Source organism: Eulemur rufifrons, chromosome 7, assembly GCF_041146395.1.
Source record: "Eulemur rufifrons isolate Redbay chromosome 7, OSU_ERuf_1, whole genome shotgun sequence".
Taxonomy (NCBI): domain Eukaryota; kingdom Metazoa; phylum Chordata; class Mammalia; order Primates; family Lemuridae; genus Eulemur; species Eulemur rufifrons.
In genome coordinates, this window is record NC_090989.1 from 284,263,981 (window position 1) to 284,285,136 (window position 21,156).

Below are 21,156 nucleotides of genomic sequence, written 5' to 3' on the forward strand. Positions count from 1 at the left end.
GGTCTTACTGGTGGAAATAGTCAGTCCAGAGATGAAAGTGGCCGTCAGTGAAGCTGTACGTGATAATGTCTATTATTGACATCAGTAATAAAGTGGATGAAAAATCAAATCTTTTGACACCATTGAGATCTGCAAAATTTGCTTTGGAAAAATAGATTTTAGAAGATGAGCAGCCATGAAAGAAGCTTCGGGAAGAGGGAGAAGGTGTCTGGAGGGCTAGAGTTAAGTCTCCATTGCGGTTCTGACGCAGAAAAGACACTTAGAGAAATAAACTGCAAAGTTGAAACAAACACAATCAAACAATGATGTCTAGAAAACCGTTCAAGGAATTAATTGACTCAGTGGAGCTCACCCCAAATGGTGTTTTCAATTTCCTCAATGTTGATAAAATTATCACTAGAATGTTAGTGTTCACAGCCCTAATCCCAGCGCTGGCGAGCTCTGTAGGGGTGTGGCGGGGCGGGAGCCTGTCTGCTCTGTGCCTGGAGGGCTGGAGTCAGGCCTGGACAGGCGTCTTGGTGCACCCTGCCCTGCAAGACCAGCCCAGGCACCTGGGGGCTGTATGTGTGTCCTGGAGCCCCGGGGGGTGTGGATGACCCAGCTGCTCTCCCAGCTCCGCTCTGCAGGGGTGCCAGCACCAGCTGTCCCTAGGGTGGGGCTGGGCTGGCTGGTGCCTTCCTCACCCCCTCTGCCCCGCTGTGTGTCCAGGAGGTTTTGCCCCCAGGTTCTCGTGAGGGGCCTGGAGGGGAGCTGGTGGGCAGGGTGGGGTTGGGGGCCCCTGTGGCGGCCTGTTCACCCCCTCCCTCCACGCCCTGCACTGGGCTGGCTTTGCTGTTTCCTTGCTCGGCCTCTGGCTCCCATGAGGCCACCCAGGTGTGGATGGTGGTGGCCGGGGGGACAGTGGCTGAGCACCACTCAGGAGAGGGTGTTTGCAGGACTGAGGCAGGGGATGGTGCCGGGGATGGGCCCCGTTTGGCCTGGAGTCAGGGCAGGGGTGCACAGTTAGGACGTCCCCTTTCCCAGTCTAGGCCCAGGGGTGGGCACGAGATCGGGGCCGCTCTGAGGAATGGCAGACCCCTTCCTGGCTCCCGCGGGCCCAGTCACTGCTGCCGTGTCGCGCCTGGGAGGCTTGCAGCGGGCTGTTCCCTGAGCAGTGGGGCCAGGATTGGTCGTTGTTTCTTGTCTTTGCAGAGCGAGTGTGCTGCTGGCTCGGAAGGTCTCCTGACAGGTCCTCGTGGGGATTAGAAATAGGAACAGAACAGGCCGAGGCTCAAGTGTTCCCAGTGGCCAGCCGGCCTGCCTGGGCACTGTGGCCGGGCCACCGGACCTGGCTGTGCCCTCGTGGCCAGTTTCCCCCCAGCCAGCCCTTTGGTTCTGTGTCTGGAAGGGGCGTTACAGACCCCCTTTCCCCCACCAGCGCAGGGGGGAAGCGCCGGCACATGCTCTCTCGGTGCCCTGCATCCCGGGCCCCCTGAGGCCTGGCCGGGGTTGAGGGGGACTCGGGCTCCTGTTCCCCTAGTTCTCATCAGAGGAACCCGGCCCGGGCTCTGGACGCAGAGCCACCATGTCTCCCATTCTGCCACCCTTGTCCCTTGGCCTCAGGCCGAATCTTCAGCCCTCGCTGGCTGGTTCCGGAGACCTGGCCTGGGTCCACAAGCGGCCTGTGCTACCAGTGGGGGCCCTGCTCTTACTCATCACTCATCTGAGATTAAAGCGTTTGACATTCAGTTGGTCGGGGAGAGATTTTTTCTTAGGGACATTTGGTGAGTGAAGCGGAGGTGGCCTTGGTCCGTCTCAGGCTGGCCGTGGCCGCTCGCAGGTGCTGCCTGCAGTGCTCAGAGCGGTCAGAGGGATCGGTGGTGTCTGCCCGGGTGTGGCCAGCCGAGGCGGCCCGCACTCCCTCACCGGCCCTCCCACGTGGGCCCCCAGGGCCAGGGTGGCCCGGCCAGTGAGCTCAGCTCTTCCCTGAGCCAGGCTCGTGTCACTTCCTATGCTCACTGTCCTCCTGGGCTCCTGCAAGGCCGGCCCACGCAGCCGTCCTGGGCTGGCCACGCCTGCCCTGCGCCCCAGGGCTCCGCCGGGCCCTACTGGCCCTGGCCCCGTGGGCCCTCATGCCCTGGCGTGGCACCAGCCGGCGCGGTAGGTGCCCTGCCCAGCTTTACCACGGAGGGGCCTTCTTCCCTGGGACTCCTCCCTGGTCTTGGAACTCGTTTTATTTTTTGCTTTAGCAGTCCGTCTTGTGGAACGGCTCCGGGACTCCTTTGTTCAACAAAGGGTGTGCAGAGTCAGCGCCAGGCAGACAAAGCCGCACACGCTGGGGCTGGCCGCGCACCCACGTCAGCTGTCTGGCGGGAGGAAGGAGCCTCGGCACTGGGCTCTCCCTTCTCTGAGCCTGGCCGGCGCGTTGGCCGCCCCCAGTGAGGACAAATGATGCCCTTCGCTCCCGTGTCCTCCAGCACAGCCACCCTTGATTCCTGCTCGAGGAAATGACTGGTCGCTATTAAGTGGAGACATGATTTGGGGGAGGATTTGTGGAGCTGGTTTCTCGACAGCGCCCTGCGTGGGCCATCGGGAGGTCTCTTCAGCTGGTGTTTAGGGTGGCCCTGTACGGTGTGAGGGTCCCCTGGCCCCTTGGCCTCGCCAGAGACCTGGGAGCAGGCAGCGCGAGGTGGGGAGCTGGAACGTAAACCCGTGTCACTCCTGATTGAGAATCTCAGCTGCGAGGTGGTGAACTTCCTCGCAGGTGACTTGCCGGGCTCTCGGGGCACCAGGGGTGCCTGCTGGGGCTCCTGGTCTCAGAGCGCTGGAGTGTCAGCCTGAGGGGTGGCCAGCCCAGCCCTGGTTCAGCTGCTGCTTTTACCAGATTCTTGAGAGGGAGAGAGAGAGGGAGAGAGGGGGAGAGAGCGCGCGGGGCAGCGAGCAGTGGGAGATGCCCCAGAGACGCGGCCCAGCGGTCTGGGCCGTCAGAGTTTCCTAGCTCTCCTTGTGTGAGTGTCCTGGGGCTGCCACAGCAAACGGTCACAAACTGGGCCCCGGGCCTTTCCTGGCTGTACGTGGCTTCTCCCCTGCGTCTTCCTCCTCCTCTGTCTGTTAAAAGATGCTGCTGGTTGGATTTTGGGCCTGCCCTAATCTATCCTCCTCCACCCTGCTCTAGCGTGACCTCGTCTTGAGGTCTCTACTGCGGTTACAAATGCAAAGATCCTTTTCCCAAATAAGGTCACATTCTGACATTCTGGGAGTTAGGACGTGGGCATATCTTTTTTGGGGGGGGGTTGCACAGTTCAGCCCCCTACACTGCTTCCTCTTTCTTCTGTCCAGACGTTTGCTGGGTGCCAGGTACCTCTGAGCCCTGGGTGGGGTCCCCTGTCGGGGAGTGGAGGGTGTAGACCCTGCCCTGGAGTGCTCAGCCCAGCCCAGAGCTGAGCGAGAAGCGGGGCACAAAGGGGCGAGGGGGTGGCCCCAGGAGGGAGCGGGTGGGTTCAGAGGGTGGGCAGGCGGCGGAGGAGGAGGAAGAGGGGAAGCCCAGAGACAAGCCCACGGGGCACTCGGGTGCCAGGTCTGGTGGATCTGAGCCTCCCAGCTGTGCCTGCGTCTGGGGCTTTCCACACGTCCCCCCAGGGCACAGCCGGAGGGGCTTGGCCAGGGGGTTCTGAGTGCCTCGCCCTGGCTGTGAGGGTCCCGGGGCAGCGAGACCGTCCCTGCGATGCCTTTGGATTTGCGGTTTTCACTCCACCGAACCCCGTCCTCCGGGGCTGGTCTCTGCTGTGAGCCCCGGCCTGGCCAGGCCACACGTGGGTGTGACCGGTGGGCTGTGCTGAGCTTCGCCCCCTGGAGTCGCTCTGCTGCCCTCTCACTTCCCGTGGCTGCCCCCGCCCCCTTCCTGAAAATAACACCTGGGGCGGGTGTGTGGGGCAGGGAGCACCTCACAAGCGCAGCCTGGGACCCTCCCTGTGACTGTGTCTTCCCGTGGCCGGTGGCCTGGGCCTTTCTTCTTGGTGCCCTGTGCCTGGCACAACATAGGTTGTGACACAAGTTTGAGGGATGAATGAACAAACGAAGGTGGTGACGGAGCTGTGCCCTGAGGTCCGAGTTGGCTCAGCTGTTCTCTCTTGGTGACAGTCATTGAGTGTGGCCGGGGCAGGGTGTCCTGGCTGCGGGGGGACGCAGAGGACCTTGTGGTTGGCCGTGATGCCTGGTGTCCGGGGGACTGGACTTGCTCTGCTGCAGGATGACGTCCCTGTGCCCTGCCCTGGCCTCCCCCTCGCCTCGGCCCCCTGCCCCCCGTGGGGAGCAGGCCCCCCCAGGGGCGCCCCCACCACGACGCCCCCTAAGGAAAGACCCTCAAATACGGTCAAGCCTTGGGAGAACAGAGCCGTTCAGCGTCACGCAGAGGGTAACAGTGAAACTGGAAACGACCCGGGCGCCCAGTGGCAGGGGGTGGGTGAGGCAGGTCGGCCGGGGCCAGGGGAACCCCATTCCTGAGCACCCAGCGCTGCCTAGTGCAAGGGGCTGGGGACGCCTGTGCCATCAGCAGGGGAAGCCAGGACTCGAGCAGTCAACAACAGAAACCAGAGACTGGACGGAAAAGCCCCGGCGGTTGGTGGTGTTTGGGTGGGAGGCCCTGTCAGCGCCATTTTGTTCCACTTCCCTTCCCTTATCTGGGATAGTTATTTCTGTGTCGGGGAGAAACAGACCAAAGTTCTATCCGGTGGAGCCGCGTCCCGGGCACACTTCCTTCCCTGGTGAAATGACACGGGACCCGCCGGCAGCTGGTGCAGGGGCTGCGGGGCCCTGAGTGCCAGTCTGGGCCTCGGTTTCCCCACCCGTGTCATCCCAGCGCACAGAGCACTGGAGAGGCCTTCAGGGAGTGAGAGACCAGAGACACCACAGCGTTGGAGCCAGCCCTGGCCCACCTGGAGGCCCTGGGTGCCCTGGGCAGGTGGGCGGGCCGGTCCCTGCCGTCTGCCCTTCCCGGGACCCCGCGCACGGGGCCCAGGACTGGAGCTTTGCTGGGGCTGAGGCACCAGCTCTGGCCAGCTGTCCTGCCCGAGGACCGGCCGCCTCCCCTGCCTCCCCTGCACGGCTCTGCCCCAGGCCTGGTGCTCTGCCCGCTGAGGGGCCTGGCTGGAATTTCCAGAAAGTGCCGCTTCTCAGTGGATCGTCACATTTTCTGACCGTCTGAGAAGGTGACTTCGTGGGAACTCGCCGTGCTGGCTGTGGGACCTGCTCCTCTCAAACTCGACTCCCAGTGGAGACGTCTCTTTAAGAAATTCTAAAAGTGATGCCTACTCATCAGGAAAACCACGCCAGTAGTCCCACCTACTTGGGAGGCCGAGGCGGGAGGATCGCTGGAGCCCAGGAGCTCCCGGCTGGGCTGCAGGGAGCTACAACGGGGCCACCGCACTCCAGCCTGGGCAGCAGAGCAAGACCCTGTCTCAGAAAACAAATGGACCAACAAAAGTAGAAGAAACAGCTCAGGGAGGTCGAAGGGCAGAGCACCCCAGGCCCGCTGGGCCCACCCTGGGGCTGAGGCCAGAGACCCTCCCCAGAGGCCAGTGTGAGGGCCGTGGGGTGGGAGGGGCTGCGGGGGAGGGTGGGTACGTGAGGGGGTCCTGCAGGCCGAGCTCCTGGTGCTCACCAGTTTTTAAGTGGCAGAACCCCGTTCCCTCCCCTCCCTGTGAGCTTGTGAGGAAGGCTTCCTCTTCCTCGGACTCCAGGGAATGTGTTCCGTTCCCTGAATTGGGGAAACTGAGGCTTGAGAGGGTCAGGGGCTTGCCCAAGCCACCCGGGGATCTAGGTGGAGTTACCTCCGGTGCCCTCTGCTCCTGCTGGCCTGAGTCCTGGGGGGAGTGAGCCGCTGCCCTGTTCCAGAGAGTTCCCACGGTGGGTTCACGGAGCAGGGCCCACGGCCTCTCTGAGCCGTGAACACGCGGGGTCCGAGGCCCAGCTGAGTCAACTTGAGATTCGCGGTTTCTTTCCCAGGTGTGAGAGGAGCTGAGGGGCTGCAGAAGCCAAAGGAGACAGTCAAAGTCCCCAGGCTGGGGGTGCCGGGGGGTGGAGAGCCGGGCGGGTGTTGGCCGCGTCCCTTGGCTCTGCCGCGTCGATCTCTGTGGGGTCCCCAGAACAGATCCTGGGCCGCACAATGTGACTAGGGCCTGGATGAGTGACCGAGTGAAGGACGAGGACCCCACAGGGGCAGGAGCAGAGTGTGGCTGGAACTGCACAGGGACAGGCGCTCGGAGAGCAGGGCCGGGGGCTGCACTGCCCTGCCCAGCGGGCCTGCCCCGTGGCCGCCCGCACCTCTGCCTTCCTGCCCTGCAGCAGCGCCCGGTTTCCCGCCCTGTGGTGTCTGCCCGGCCAGCAGGAGCACAGAGGGCCCCCTCCTTTCCCCGCCGCTCCCTGGTCGCGCATTTGTGGCACACAAGCAGCAAGAGGATGCAAACGAGTACGTTTTTAACACAGGAAAAATATGTCCGCATCTTCCCTCTGCCTGTTTGGAGTTCAGAACCATTCCTCTCCCTTGTCCACCCGCAGGTATGTTTTTGCTTAACTTTGTTCATCGCAACACAGGCACCCACCACACACGTGCACAGGTACACACACACATCACACAGTGGGGTGCACACGTGCTGGAGCAGGCACGCATCCATTCACACACACCATGCCCATACACACCACCACACACACACATGTGCACACGCACCCACACACGTGCACACACACAGACAAGCATGTCCCTGCGCACCCCTGTGCTCTGCTCTGGCTGCTGGCGTCGGCCGTGTGCTCCGCCTGGGGCGCTGGGGGTGGAGTGTGTGCGTGTGGGTGCTCACAGCCCTGCTCCCCGTTCCGGACCCATTCCTAGAGCTGGGCTGGGTCCTCCGGAAGGCTCCGGCGCTCACCGTTACTGGCTCAGAGTTCACAGAGCACCTGCAGTGCTGCTCCTGCCCTGGGCACTTCCTGTCTTGCAAACGTGAGATGAGAAACGCTCCTTGGGACACCGTGTGGCACCTGTGGAGCTTGAGGAGCCCGAGAGGGCCTCTCCCTCAGGCGTCCTGCACGTGCCACTCACTGGGTACCCCGGCTGCTTCTGCTGTGACTCCCCTGCCCCCTCAAGGCTGCTGGAGCAGCCCCGGTGACAGCTGATGCAGCAGCCTTGGCCGTGTGTGCGGGGCCACGGGCCCTCAGCAGGTGGCTGGTGGCTGGATGGACAGGCCGATGACGGCTGTTAGCTGCCGTGTGTGCCCCTGGGGCAACCCCTTTCCCCGGGGCCCACGCTGCCTCTCAGAAGTCCCCACCAGCGACTGGGGTGATGACAGAGCGTGACATTTTACTGTTTCCTCTTGAAATGATGTGTTCTGACCGCAGGAGCCAGTGCCCAGGAGCAGACGGGCGTGTTGCTCTGAGTGACAGCTTCTGCGGCAGTTGCCAGACGTTGGAGAAGGATGCTTTGTGTCCCCTGGCGGTTATGGGGGTGGGATCTTACGAGCGCCATGCGTAATGCATTGGGCTGTCCCGGTGGGAGGGCCGCTTGCCTGTGCCAGGGTCATGGGAGGGGTCGCCCGCAGGTGCCGGCTCCACCTGGGCACTGGTGAGTGGCTGCCACAGAGGGAGGACACCTGGGTGGAGACCCCGGGCCCGATTAGATTCTCTGGGTTTTGGGTGCTCAAGCCGGTGTGTTCGGTGGCCGTGCGGAGGCCGCGGTCGGGCAGGCAGGCCTGAGGGCCTGAGCCGTGTGGTCGGCCTGGAGCGGCATCGTGGGGGCGGCTTCCCCACAGCGGTGTGGCGGGGGAGGAGAGTCAGGATTTGAACCCGAATCTCTCTGCCTGAAAGCTGGCTGGGTCTACCCACCCCTGTGCCTGAGCCCCCCACCCCAATTCAGGGGTGTCTGGAGCCGGGCCCCGTGGTGTTCCAGCCCACTGGGAGCCCCTAGGGGACATTGGTCCCTGGAGAGCCCTGCATCGGGCCTTGGGGTCAAATACACACTTGGAGAGGGCCCTAGTGTGCCGGGTCCAGACGGGGACGACGGTGTCGGGGAATCCGCGAGGGGCAGGGATGGCAGGGAGCCGGGACGGAGGGCGGAAGGAACCTGGGGCTCTTGCCTCAGTTTCTCATCAAAGCTTCGTTCGTCCCTCGGTTTGCTCGTTCATCGCGCAGACGCTGCGAGGGCCTGTGGGTTGAGCTGGGGGAGCGCGGCGCGAAGGGCCCCTCCCCCCAGCTGCCCCCCAGGGCTGCCTGGAGGACTGGCCAGTGCCTCACAGCCGCAGTCCTGCAGTGCGGAACCCCGAGACCTCTTGTCACAGGGCTGTGCCCCTGCGCAGGCTCAGGGGGGGGTCCTTCCTGCCTCCTCGGGCTCCGGTGGTCCCGGTGCTCCTTGGCTGGCGGCCGCATCGCCCCGGTCTCTGCCTCCGTCTCCTCATGTGTCTGCTCTTCTGAGGACACTTGTCACGGGATTTGTGGCCCAGCAGATAATCCAGAATGATCCTGTCTTGAGATCCTTAATTTTATCTATGAAGTCCTTTTTTCCAAATAAAATCACAAAGTTCTGGGAACCAGGACAGGGACATGTTTGGGGAGGGGGACACCAGTCAGCCTGTTATACTTGGTGTTATGGACTGCATGTTTGTGTCGCCCCAAAATTCGATGTGGTGGCGTTAGGAGGTGGGGCCCTTTGGGAGTGACGAGGTTTCCATGAGGTTGTCACGGCGGAGCCTTTGTGGACGCACGTTTATGCCTCCCGGGAGAGCTTGCTGCTCTCTGCCTTCTGCCACGTGAGGGTGCGGGGAGAAGTCGCTAGAACCCGATCGTGCTGGCACCCTGGTCTCGGACGTCCAGCCCCAGAGCTGTGAGGAGTAGATCCCTGTTTATGAGCTGCCAGTGTGCGGTGTTTTGCCCCAGCAGCCTGAGCTGACCAGGACACTGGGCAGCCAATGACGACTCCTGCAGCCTCACTCTGTCTGGGAGTGTGGGTGCTGTCTCTGCTCTGCAGAGCGTGTTCCTAGGGTGCAGCCGACCAGCCTCAGGGCCTTGGCACGGCCCCCGCACAAGGCAAGTGACCCCCCCACAGTCTGGGAGCAGCAGCTGTGGGTGTTACTGCCAACTCTGCGACAGGTGAGGAAACTGAGGCTCTGAGAGGTGAAGTGGCAGGTCCCGGGTGTCCAGGCTGAGCAGGGCCAGGGCCTCCCCCAACACGTGGATGACCGGGGAGGAGGGGAGGATGCCCGTCCCGTCTGGGGCCTGCCCCATGGGTGACTGCTGCCCCCCAGGAGGCTGAGCGCAGGCGTCTCCAGGGTGGGTCTGGCAACCCCAGCAGGGGCTCCAGATGGGGATATGGCGGGAGAAGGGGCCTCTTTCAGAGCGAAAAGTCCCTCAAAGCCTGACCTGGTCCCCCTCTGACCTCCCCGAGTGCCAGCTCTGTCCCCAGGCCCCAGAGATTGGCTGCAGCGTGGCCGGTGTGGGGCCTTCGGCAGGGAGAGGGGCCGTTTTGCCGCCTGTCTCAGAAGCTCTGCTGCTGCCCTTGCGTTTTCCCTTCAAGGTGTTCAGCTCAGCAGGACGGGTAATAGCGAGACTGTCCTCCAGCCCCGGAGCAGTAACCGGCACGTTTGGCCTGCGCGGCAGCGGGCGGTGGAGCCAGGGAGCCCTGTGTGGCTCCGTCTGGAGTGGGACTGTCCTAACTGCGCGGGTGAAGGGGCACCGGGAGGAGCGTGCGAAGACTCTGACGTTGACCTTGGAGGCCGCTCTCCGGAAGGGGAAGGAGATGGAGAAAGCGGCAGGGACAAGGGACCATTCCCAGGCCGCTGGGCCGGTGCCAGTGGTCTATCTGCCAGGCTGCGGCCGAGAAGAGGGTCCCGGTGAGGGCAAGGGGAGGGCTGCGGCGTCGGGGGCAGCGTCGGGCTGATCTCTCTGAGCCAGACCTGCCTGAAGGAGCTGGGAGCTGCGGAGTGGGATCCGAACCCTCCGGCCTTCGGAAGCTGGTTACGCAGAAATACAGAAAAGCAGTTTCCTCTGGCTTCGGAGAAAACCTCTGGTTTGACCCTGACCTTGAAGTCCTGATAACATGAGCTACGCTTTATCCCCAGCGGGTCTTTTGAGGCTGCAGGGGGCAGGCGTTGGGAGGAGACCTTGGCATCCTTCTCGCCCGGGGCAGGACCTGGCACACAGTAGGTGCCCACTAAGTGTCTGTTGATGGGATTGCCTCCCAGCTGGCTACCTGCACCGCCCAGACTTCCAAACGAGTCCTTTTCCGGAATTGTTTTTTCTGGTGGGTTTCCCCGCGAGTGCTGATGAGGAAGTACTCTACAGTCGGAGTGGGGAGGAATCCCTGCCCAGCTCTGCACGGCCCTGTGCGCGTGTGCCCGGGCGGGCCACCAGCCTGTCTCCTGTTTGCTTGACCTCACCTTCCAGAACCCACTTCCCGTGGTCAGGGCCTGCAGACGGAAGGACAGACTGACCTGGCCTTTGGTGGGGAACTCCAGCCACTGGGTTTCTTGGACTTTTTCTTCTTTTCTTTAAGGCACAGGGTCTCGCTCTGTCACCCAGGCTGCAGTGCAGGAGTGCGATCGTAGCTCACTGTGATCCAAACGTCTAGGCTCAAGCGATCCTCCTACCCCGGCCTCTCCAGGTGCTGGGACTACAGGTGTGGCCACCGCACTCAGCCCGGGACTTCATTCTCACTGGTTCTTGCTGGGTCTGGCTGGTGCTTGCTGGGCGCTCGAGGTCTGGAAACCAGGCCCGCACAGGAATGGACCCCGGGAAAAGCGGGGAGCGAAGCCCCCAGTGAGCAGGCGACGCCTGGGCTGAGGGCAGGTGCTCTGTCCCAGCCAGGGTCTTCTGGGACCGTGAGCGCGAAGCACCCTCGCCCTCGCCTTTTTCTGGGAGGTCCTGGGATTTGAGGCCCAGGACGGCTGCTTGCTGCAGGTTTGGGTTTGGGGTCTTGGCTCTGGTGACATTCCTCAAATCCACGTCACCAGGGCCCTATTTCCAAACAGCTAGCTGAGCACCCCATTTTCTCTGGGAAGCCCCTTCCCCATTTCACACCAACTGCCGAGTGTGGTGAGCAGGTGGCCCCAGGTAACCGTGACCCTCAGTTGGAGGGTGGGGGGTGGGCACAGTGGAGGGGAAAGGCCACTTGTCCTTTCAGGAGCTGGGCCTCAGAGGGTCGAGATGAGGTCGGGAATCGGGGATAGGGGACAGTGTTGAGGCCACAGGACTAGCACAGTCAAAGGCCTGGAGCCCATAGGGTGCCAGAGTGTCAGCTGTGTGTCTACACGGTCCAGATCCCCCGGCCCCCTTGGATGGGCCAAAGTGGGGAGGTGAGGATGGCAGTGGCCTGGAGTCCGTATGGAGGTGGCCAGAGGGCATGGGAATGGGCCAGGGCACCCGGGGGAAGGAGGGCAGAGTCGGTTTAGGAAGCTCCCTAAGGGCTGGGACTGCTGTTAGTGGGTCTGGCTCGGAGGGCTCCCCTTCCAGTGCAGGCATATCTTGGATCACATTTTGACGTCCCTGCGGGGGCCTGGTTTCTACAGACATATGTCCTGGGGAAGGAGGAGGGCCCCGGACTGCTGGGGTCAGAGGGAGCAGAGAGGCAGCGCCCGCGAGCTCACCTGCAGCTCTGCCTCCACCCCGGACAGCTCCCTCCCTCCTCCAAAGTCATTCCCAGAAGGGGCTGCCCTTTGCCTGTGGCTCTGCGGCTCCCACGGGGACCACCTGGGTTAGACCTGGGCCCTCCCATCACTACCTGCCGAGCGGAGTGGTCCCTTAGCCCCTTCGCCACCTGCAGACCAGGGATAGGTGGTGGCTGATGAACCACGTTAGTGGGGTTACCAGGCCGAGTCACGGGCTTGGTGCGGCACCTGGTGCAGACTGAGCGCTCGGCGGATGCTGTTTGTTACTAGAGAAGGTGAAAGTGCCACCTGATGTTTTAACGCTAGCGAGACCCAAGGTACTAGAAACCTTCACCAAATGGTGCAAGGGACACCTTTTTGTTGTGGTCCTTTCTGTCACTGCGGTAGATAGATCTAGCGCGGTGGGTTACCCTGCTGCTCTGGTGGGCAGGTCCTCCTGAGGACAGCAGGCCCCCCGCCATGCTGACGCGGCTGCCCCCTCCCTCAGACCGTCGCCTGCCCCTGGAGGACCCCCCAGCAGGAGGAGCAGCCCAGTTCCCAGCTGGGCGCAGGGGGAGCTTGCGTGGGCTCGCTCAGGGCGGGTCGGGGCATCACTCAGCTGCTGGCAGGGGCGCCTGTCCCTGTGCACACGTTGTCTGGGAAATGGGCCTGGGGGGAGGAAGGACACACTCGAGTTAAATCGTCCAGACATAACCGAATCCCGACACTCCTCAGTCGATCCCTGGCTGAGCTGCACTTTCCCGGCCTGGAGCCGCGGGTGAGGGAGCCCGGCCACCACCGTCAGAGCTGTCCTTGCAGGCTCAGTGTTGGTACCCTGGTGACGGCCTGGAAGCCTTGAGGTGCTGATGGTGACAGTTCAGTCTAGATCTGGGCCTCCCGAGTCTCCGTTTCCTCATCTGTAAAACGGTGATGAAGGGTCCCTCCCGCCCAGGTGGTCACTGGATTCCACCAGCCAGTGCGCCCCGTCGGGGGTGCGTAGAGGCATGAGACGGGCCGATGTGCGCAGGAGTGTCGTGGCCAGACCCCAGATCCGCCCGCCTGCTAGTTTCTGGAAGAGATGCTTCTGGAAGTGAGGGTTGCCACCCAGGATGCCTCTGAAGGCGCCGTGGAAGCCGTGCTGCTTGGGGCGTCATAGGGCGGGTTTGGGAGGTGTCAGCACACAGGGGACCCCTGGGAATGCGTCACAGACGTTCTTTCATCCACACACTTGAATATTCGTTTGTTCTTTTGTTCACTCGCCAGACATCGAGCCTGTGCCACGGGCTGGGCGTTGTCCAGGGCATTTGGGACTCACAGGGAGCGAGTGGCCTCAGCACCTGCTGCCGTGGAGCGTCTGGCCAGATGTCACCCCAGGGTCACGTGTTCCTCTACCGGATGGCCCCAAATTTGATCCATCCCGGCAAACTGCATCTATTAGGTAGTAATGTAGCCGTTCTAAATGGGTTTGGGAGTAAGCGTGGCATAAATAAAAGAAGAAATTAATTCACTTTCCCGTTCTTTATTGATCAAAGACGTCCTCGGCTGCCAGCAGAGCTTCCGATCAGCACAGCCAGCAGCGCGGCCTGGGGACTTAACGCCACTCTGGCAGAGCAGCCTGCCACCCACTGTCCTTAGGTGTGATTTCAGCACCACTTGTTGGAATATTCCACGAAAACTCACATGTCCATGGGTACTTTTTGGAACCTTGTTATAGAGCACAAAAGTCGAGGTGGAGACCTCACCTCTCTCGGGAAGATCCAGAAGTTTTAAAGGAAAGTTCCTATTCTCTCAAGGGCCCAGGACCTACTGCGCCCGCCTCTCCTGGGGAGTGGGGTCCAGGTGCCCTCTTGCCGCAGGGGACAGGTGGCGGGGGACTCCTCACCTCCTGGCTGTCTGCGCTGGTTTGGCCACGAGCCGAGAGCGTGAGGCAGGTCACTGGAGGTCTCTGGTGGCCTGCAGTCGCCCTTCCCAGCCGCTGGCGGCACCTTTGGGAAGTCCTGCTGGTAACTAACTGTGGCAAGGTGACAGGCTCACCAGTCTGGGTGACGAAGGGCCCAGGTCCGTGTGGGTTGTGGCCAGTCCTCAGCTCCAGCTGACTGTGTGCCGATCACAGGTCCCGGCAGGCTGTGGGGCCAGTGCCCGCTTCTGCTCTTGCCGGGAAGGAGTCTCAGGGGACTCTGGACCTCCCCAGGAAGATGGCCCCAGGTATTGTCTCTTTTCTCCAGCGCGGGGCCCGGCATCCTGGAAGTCAGCGGGCAGGGTTCTCTCTGCCCACGTTACAGATTGAGAAACTGAGGCACAGGGAGGCCGTGCCTGCTGCTATCGCGTGGCAGCAGGCTTGGAGCACAGCTGGCCTGGCCGAGGCTGTCATGCACCCGCTGCGGGGTCTGGGCTGGAGTGTGGCGGGGGAGGGGGGGTGAGGGGGCAGGAGTAGGTGTTTGGGGGGTGCCAGAGGAGCTTCGAGTGGGGGTGACAGTCCACACGGGCTGTGAAGGTTGGGCAGGGTCTCGAGAGCCCAGCCGGGGGCTGTCCCTGCAGGGCCCCTGCGCTCGCAGAGGGTCACTGCTGGGAGTGTGCTGTCGGCCTCCTGACGTAGGGGGACAGCGGCCAGGGACTGCCCCTGGGATGGGCCTGCAAGAGGTCAGGGCACCCTGAAAGGGGCTAGGCCAGGGTTCAGATCACAGGCCACTCTCCCCTCATGCCTCAGTTTCCATACCTGCAAACTGGGCTCAGAATGAAAGTCCACTGTGAGGATGGCTCAAGTGTGGATGTAAAAGTGGAGTGTGGGCTGGTGCCCGTTAGTTATCGTTTGCACAGAAGTCGGTCTGGCGCCCGCCCCCTGCGGGTGAGCCTGCCCCTCAAGCCCCCGTGTCTGCCCATCACCTCTGCCCAGACCTGGTTTTCCTTCTCAAAGTGCTGTTTTCTTCTTTAAAAAACTGCTTCCTGGTCCAGAGCCGAAGTCCTTAACTCTCAGTGCCTCAGTTGGTAAAATGGGACGAATTGTAGAGAGATGAGAATCAACGCACCAGGTGGGCAGAGCACAGGAGACGCCCCAGAGCGGGGCGGCGAGTATGTTGTGTCCTTTCAGGGCGCAGCCTGTGACAGTGTCCGGGCCCCTCCCCCGTCCCTGGGGTCTGCGTCTGCCTGTGCGGCTCAGAGGGCCACCCCCAGGGGTCTCAGAGGTGAGGCTGGCCGGAGTGGCCGGGGGCCGGGCCAGGCAGGGCAGACGCTGGGCCCCGGGCGAGGGCACCCGCGCGTTCTGGGCCTCGCGGGCTGTGATTATGGCTGGGACCTGTGTAATTAACTCTAAATTTGGGAGGCTGAGGAGGAATTAAAATAAACGCTTAGTGGAAATTAGAGACGAGCCCCGTGCAAAAAATAGCCGAGCCTGGCTGGGAGCCGCGCCGTGTCCCACCGTGCAGCTGGGCAGCGGGGGTGGCCGGGGGCTCCACTGTGCAGAGCCCCTGCGCCCCGGCTTCCAGGCCGGCTGAGTTCGAGTGTCCTGGCTGTGTGACAGCGCCACAGACCTGGGGGCTTCACGCAGAGGACACCTGCTGTCCCACAGCACCCGGGCCGGTGTCCAAACCAGGGGCCGCAGCACGTGTCTTCTCGGGCTTCTGCGGGAGAAGCTGCCCACGTGCCCCGCCAGCTTCTGGGGCTGCCGGCCGTCCCTGCTGGCACTGGCTGTGGCCGCGCGGGGCTCTGGCCTCTGCCTCATTGTCTCGTGCGCTCCCTGAGGCTCTGTCCCCGTGTCTCTCTCTCTCTCTCTCTAATTAATCTCTTTTTATTAATTACAACACACACAACATAAAATATACCGTCTTAACCACTTCTAGGTACGCAGTCAGTGGCCTTAAGCACATGCACATTGTTGTGCGGCCATCGCCACCCTCCATCTCCAGAACTTTCCATCTTCCCAAACTGTCATTCTGTCCCCATGAAACACTGACCCCCGTTCCCCTGCCCCAGTCCCCGGCACCCACATTCCCACTGCCCGTCTCCGTGGCTCTGAGGACCCTGGGGACCTTGTGGAAGTGGAATCACGTGTCTGTTGAGAAACCACACGATATTTGTCCCTTTGTGTCTCGTTCTTCAGAATTATCAGGTCGCTGAAGACGAAGACTATGACTGCTTTAGATCCCGTCTAAACCAGCAGTTACTAGCTCTTACTACGTGGAGCTTTGAAAGTTAATTAATAAGTTAAATTAGAAAGTCAGTTTTCCAGCTGGACTAGCCACCCCTCAAGTGCCCATTGGACACGTGTCTGGGGGGCATTTGAAATGCCCACACGTGGCGTCCTGTTGGGTATCACGCAGGGTGTCCGCTTTCATCCTTCCAGAAAGTTCTGTCAGAGAATACTGTGCTAGGTGAGCGGAGACTAGCGACATGACAGTTAAAACTGTGTGTGGTCCTGGATTGGACCCTGGGCCCGTTTTTTTTTTTTTTTTCCTGTTTGCTATAAATGACATTTTGGTTGTCTCTTGCCTGTGTTTGTTGAAGAAATGTAAGTCAGGTCCACAGAGCAGGTGGCCGTGTGGTGTCCCTGTTAATTCCCTGAGTCTGACACTGGTGCTGTGATCATGGAGGGGAAATCCTTGTTCTTAGGGAAGACACACTTGGGTATTTAGGGGTAAAGAGGATCGTGTCCGCAGTGAATCTCGAATGTTCAGAAGAATCATACACATGATCACACACACGGAGGGACAGGGCGTGGCTGTGATAGACCAGGTGAGTGAGCAGTGGCCAGCCCCAGCCAGAGTGGGAGGGAGCTCCGGGCGGGGCAGGCCGGGGTGTGTCCCAGCGGGAGGGGGCGCCGCGCGCTCAGTGTGGCCTGACTTTTGCAGTGAGCATGTGCTCAAGTTTATGCCCGTAGGCTCCGATTCCGCCCCGTCCTGCATCAAAATCTGTCTGAATTTCGGGTGAGCAGGGGCAGGCTCTCTGCATTGCTCTTGAAAGTGGGAGCTTGTCCTTAGCGGATGGTTGTGGATGACAAGGGCTGGTGTGAAGTCTCGGGGTATCCCTGGCAGCGTGTGCCGAGGTCCTTGCCTGGGGAGCGCTGTGCTGAGCTGGGGCTCCCGTCCGCGGCGCCCACTCTGTGCCGTCAGGGCTCGTGATTAACCCGGTGAGGCAGGTCGTGGTAGGAAACCAGGCCCAGCGCAAGCCGCTCTCCCCAGTCTCGCCTGTTCAGCCGACAGCGAGATGCAAACCCGGCGACTGAGCGACTCCCAAGCCTGCACGCCAGGCAACCTCACCTGCTGTCCCGAAAGTTTCTTTACCAGCTATTTCCCCACGAAGACTGGAAAGACGGCCACCCCCTCCCCCGGCCCAGTTGCACGGCAAGCCCGGTGCAGGCCGGGAGCTCGGCTGCACTGGTGGCACGGCAGGCAGAGGGCAGCCACCCTGCGCGTTGACTGGGGAACCCTGGCTTTGTGCTCCAGCACCCGGCCCCTGTGGCTGGCACCTGCCGCTCCCTGGGCCTGCCATGGCTTCCTGTGTGGCGGTTCCTGGCCGTGGGCTGTGTCACCTGTAATTAGGTGTGTGTGTGCGTGTGTACACGTGTACGTGCTCGAGCGTCCTTGCTGACACCAGCATAGCATGTTCCGGCCGTGATTGTGAGCCTTGAAACGTGCTGACGCACCTGGAGGGGTGGGTTGGACCATCACAAAGGGCCGGTGCTGTCTGTGCTGTGGGGACCAGTCAGGACGGGGAGTGGCGTGTCTTTGGGCGTGAAGGCCTTGGTGGGTTTTGCAGCTCTGTGGCAGGCGTGCCGAGGCCCGTGGTGGTCAGAAACTCAGGCCCTGGAGCTGCTGCCTGCTCAGTCCAGGCCGCCTAGCCCTGCCCTGGGAAGGGGTGTCCTCAGCTCTCCGAGCCCGTGTCCTCCTGCAGAACACGAAGGTGCTGGAGTGCGCTGGTGCTCAGAAGCAAAAGCTCGCTGTGACGATTTTCACAGACCTTTTCTCCTTCTCTCTCCAGTTCCTGTGTCTGAAGAACATACGCACCTTCCTCAAAGTCTGCCACGACAAATTCGGACTGAGAAACAGCGAGCTATTCGACCCCTTTGACCTCTTCGATGTCCGAGACTTCGGAAAGGTGAGTGGTCGCTTCCCCGCCCCCGTCACGTCGGCCAGCCCGGGGCCAGCGGCCAGCGTCCCAGCGTGGGGTGGAGGGACTTCCTGTCCTCGTGCCTGGCGGGTGCAGCTGGGCTGTGTCACCAACAGGAGAGTGCAGGAGCCAGATTCGTGCATTGGGGGTTGGGGGCAGCAGGGCGGCCCCTCCCTCCAGTCAGGGCGGGGTCGGCCTCGTGCATCCGGTGACGTGGGAGAACAGAGCTGGGTGCCCCCGGCCCTGCCTCTCTAGCCGGGGACCCTGAACCTCCAGTTCTTCGTCAGAGGACGGGCGACGTTGGCACCACCTCCTCAGGGGCTGGAGATGTGTCGTAGCTAAAGCGCTATTGTGGCGCTTCTTCCATGGAGCCTTCCTGGTTACACCTGAAATAAGCAGAGCCGTGTCCAACCTGGGCAGGTGTTGGGCCAGGAGGGGGTGATTCTGAGGAGGTAACACCCTTGGTCCGTGGTAGACAACCTGGGGAAGTGTCCCCCCTGTCCCCAGGAAGCGTCGCAGGCAGCTGTCCCACAGAAGCCCAGCTGGCACAGGGGAGGCAACCGGAGGCTGGCAGGTACAGAGGCCCTGGGAGGCTGTGGCCCCTTGTGGCTTCCTGGCGAGCCTGCGTACAGAGTGGTGCAGGGTATCTGTCACGTGCCTGCCTCCCGGAGCCCAGCAGGTCCCCAGCTACCCCTAAACCAATGGGGTCAGTACCGTGATGTCTTCCTGACAGGTTGGGGGCCGGGGGCTGGAGGCGCTGACCCCAGTGGAGGAGGCCCCAGGCCCCCACCTGCCCTTGGCCTTCCCTGGCGCTGGCACGGGCTCTGCGAGACGCCATGTCCTGGACTACAGGGAGAGTGGATTTCACCTGCTGATGGGAAGTAGCAGATATTTACTGTGTGATTTATTTGAGGACCATCATCTGGGACTTGGTGTTTAAGGACATACTCTGTGAACACGTGATTTGTGAGATGCAGAGGGAATTTTGTATTTTCAGTTGCAAATGCCGACAGTGAGTCCCAAGAGGAGCCCTTTTTGGTAAAAGGTGAAAGATTTATACAATCTGAAGAGAAACCAGAGTACTGAGGAGCCCTTTTTGGAAGCGCTGCAAAGTGTCAGGCCCGTGTGGATAACGGGTTTTCCTGTGAGGCACCTGGGCCTGGCGGTTCTCGTCCTCAATCTCGGAATTCTCCAGACGGGAGATTTGGGGACCTAGTCAAGAGCCCATCTCTGTGTGGTCATCCGGTTCTGAGGTTTCCATCTGTCTCCTAAGCGACTCACCCACACCCCTCTGCCCGGTGACCTGCTGGGGGGTCACGCCCTGTCCGGGGTCTCGCGTCCCCCCGCCAGGGCACGTCTGCGGGGCTGGAGCAACGGAAGCCCGAGTGGCCTGTGCTGGTTTCCTGTCTGAAGTGGCTTCTCGGTTCCCACAGGTTTGAAGTGGTTTGGAACTCACTTCTGTTCTTTCTCTTCGAGAACAGCAGAGACTAATTTGCCCGCGGGGCCCTGGGCCAGGGAGAGGCGGATGGTTCTGGACTTTGTGGAAGGGCCGTCGGGGCACACACGTACACACACTCTTGGTCAGACACACAACTCACACATTCAGACGTACACACACTCTTGGTCAGACACACAACTCACACATTCAGACGTACACACACACTTGCGCCTACACACAGCTCACATTCACACAACCACACACATTCGCACACGTTGCCGTACACTTACACAGCTGTGGACACACCACACACACACGCTCTCACATGTTCACAAACACGCTCATACACATGACGTGTTTAAAATAACTGTGTGGAGAAAAACGCAGGGAAGCCCTGGCCAAACCCGTTCCTTGGCCAGCAGTCCAAATGCGGAGTGTTCAGTCTGTGATTTCATTTGCTTTAAATTTGCTGCAGGGGAATGCAGTGGCGTAAGGCGCACGCACATTTGGGTTAAGCTCATCCTCTGACCTGCCTGCCGTGTGGCCAGGAGTGTGCACAGGACCCTTGTGATCGCCCGCGGCTCCCGGTGAGGCGGCTTTGGCTCCGGGGTGCGCTGAGCCGGCTGCCCACGGAGGGCACTTCGGGGGCTGCTGCTTGTGCCTGCCTCTGGCCTGGCCACGCCCCACTGTGGCGGCCAGTGGCAGCGCCTTGCCAGGCGTGGCCTCTGCTGTGGGCAGCTGGGAGTGGACGGTGGTCTGGACCGTGAGTCATGGTGTGGGTGCTGGGAATGGAGGTGACGTCACTGCTCGGGTCCCCGCGCTGGGCTGGGGGTTGGCGCCTGGCCGAGCCGGTGCTCGCGGACTGGAGCTGTTTCCCCGCCAGTGCGGGTTGAGACAAACCCCGACTTCACGGAGAGGTGGCAGCTGCCTTTCTGTTACTTTTCCTCCGTTGCTTCATTTGTAAAGACGCAGTCCCCACACCTGGGAGGCAGAGCTGGCAGCTGAGCTCGTGGGCCCTGGGCCCCACGGGGACCCAGCTCTGCTGTCACCAGGTGCAGCTCCGCCCGAGTGAGTGTTTCTCCGGGTCCCCTCTGTAAAATCCTATCTGTGGATTCTGAGCGCCAGGCCTGTGCCCCTGAGGGTTCCGTTGCTCCGTGGCTGTGCCTCTCCTTGGTCCCCACCTGAGCTGCCTGCGGCAGCCTGTGTGGCACGTAAGTGTGGTGTGTGGCTGGCTGGGACTGTGCGCTGGACGCTGGTGTCGTGGAGGCCGGGGGTTCAGAGTCCGGGCCTGGGCCCTGCCTGCCCTGGGGCCTGGCCGAGTTCCCGTGTTACTGCTGTCTCCCTTGTCTGTATGTTCTTACCACGGTAAACCTGTGTTTAGCGCTTCCAAGCGGAGTTTGACGTGGGGCCAGCGGAGGCTGGGGGCTGTGGGACGGGCACCCACGTGGGGGCCGCTGTCCGGAGCCCAGCTGTTCTGCTCGGCCGGTGACTCCTGGCTTCTCTGGGGAAAAGACAAGCAGAGTCCCAGCTCCTCCACACACCGCAGCTGCTCAGACTCGGGGAGGAGGACGGGCCGGAGCAGGGAGGGGACTTGCTGAGCCGCTGGGCTCTGGCCAGGGGTCGTCCTCAGCCTGTCGTTGTCCCTCTGGCCACAGGGATGATGGGCAAGTGGCCCCTTTCACCTCTTCAGGGACACTTGCCGAGCATTTCCGCGTGTCCAGATTCATCTTTTGTTGTTCGTGAGCTCAGCCCGGGAGGGCGGCCTTGGCCATTCCCGATGAGCCCAGTGGCCTTCAGTGATGTCAGACCATGGAGATCGGTGGCCTGCCCTGCCCTCCCCCGACCCCCCCGGCCCTGAGGAGTGACCAGAGTCCCAGCCAGGAGGAAGGTGGCATCTGTCCCTCTCCCGAACGTGAAGCTCTGCAGACTCAGTTGAGCTGTGGCCCTCGGGGGGGCAAGGCCAGTGGCGGCTGAAGCTTCCTCCTGGCTGGCGGCCACCCCGCACCGCCAGAGCCT

General features: G+C 61.9%; 1 protein-coding gene across 3 annotated transcripts in view; it reads left to right on the plus strand.

Moving 5' to 3' along the window:
* VAV2 (vav guanine nucleotide exchange factor 2) overlaps positions 1-21,156 on the plus strand; it is a 150,471-nt gene that overhangs the window by 18,751 nt on the left and 110,564 nt on the right. For all 3 annotated transcript variants that reach the window (XM_069477064.1, XM_069477063.1, XM_069477065.1), the window contains exon 2: positions 17,574-17,690. In XM_069477064.1, coding sequence (XP_069333165.1) covers positions 17,574-17,690 — 117 coding nt within the window. The remainder of the gene's footprint in view (positions 1-17,573; positions 17,691-21,156) is intronic.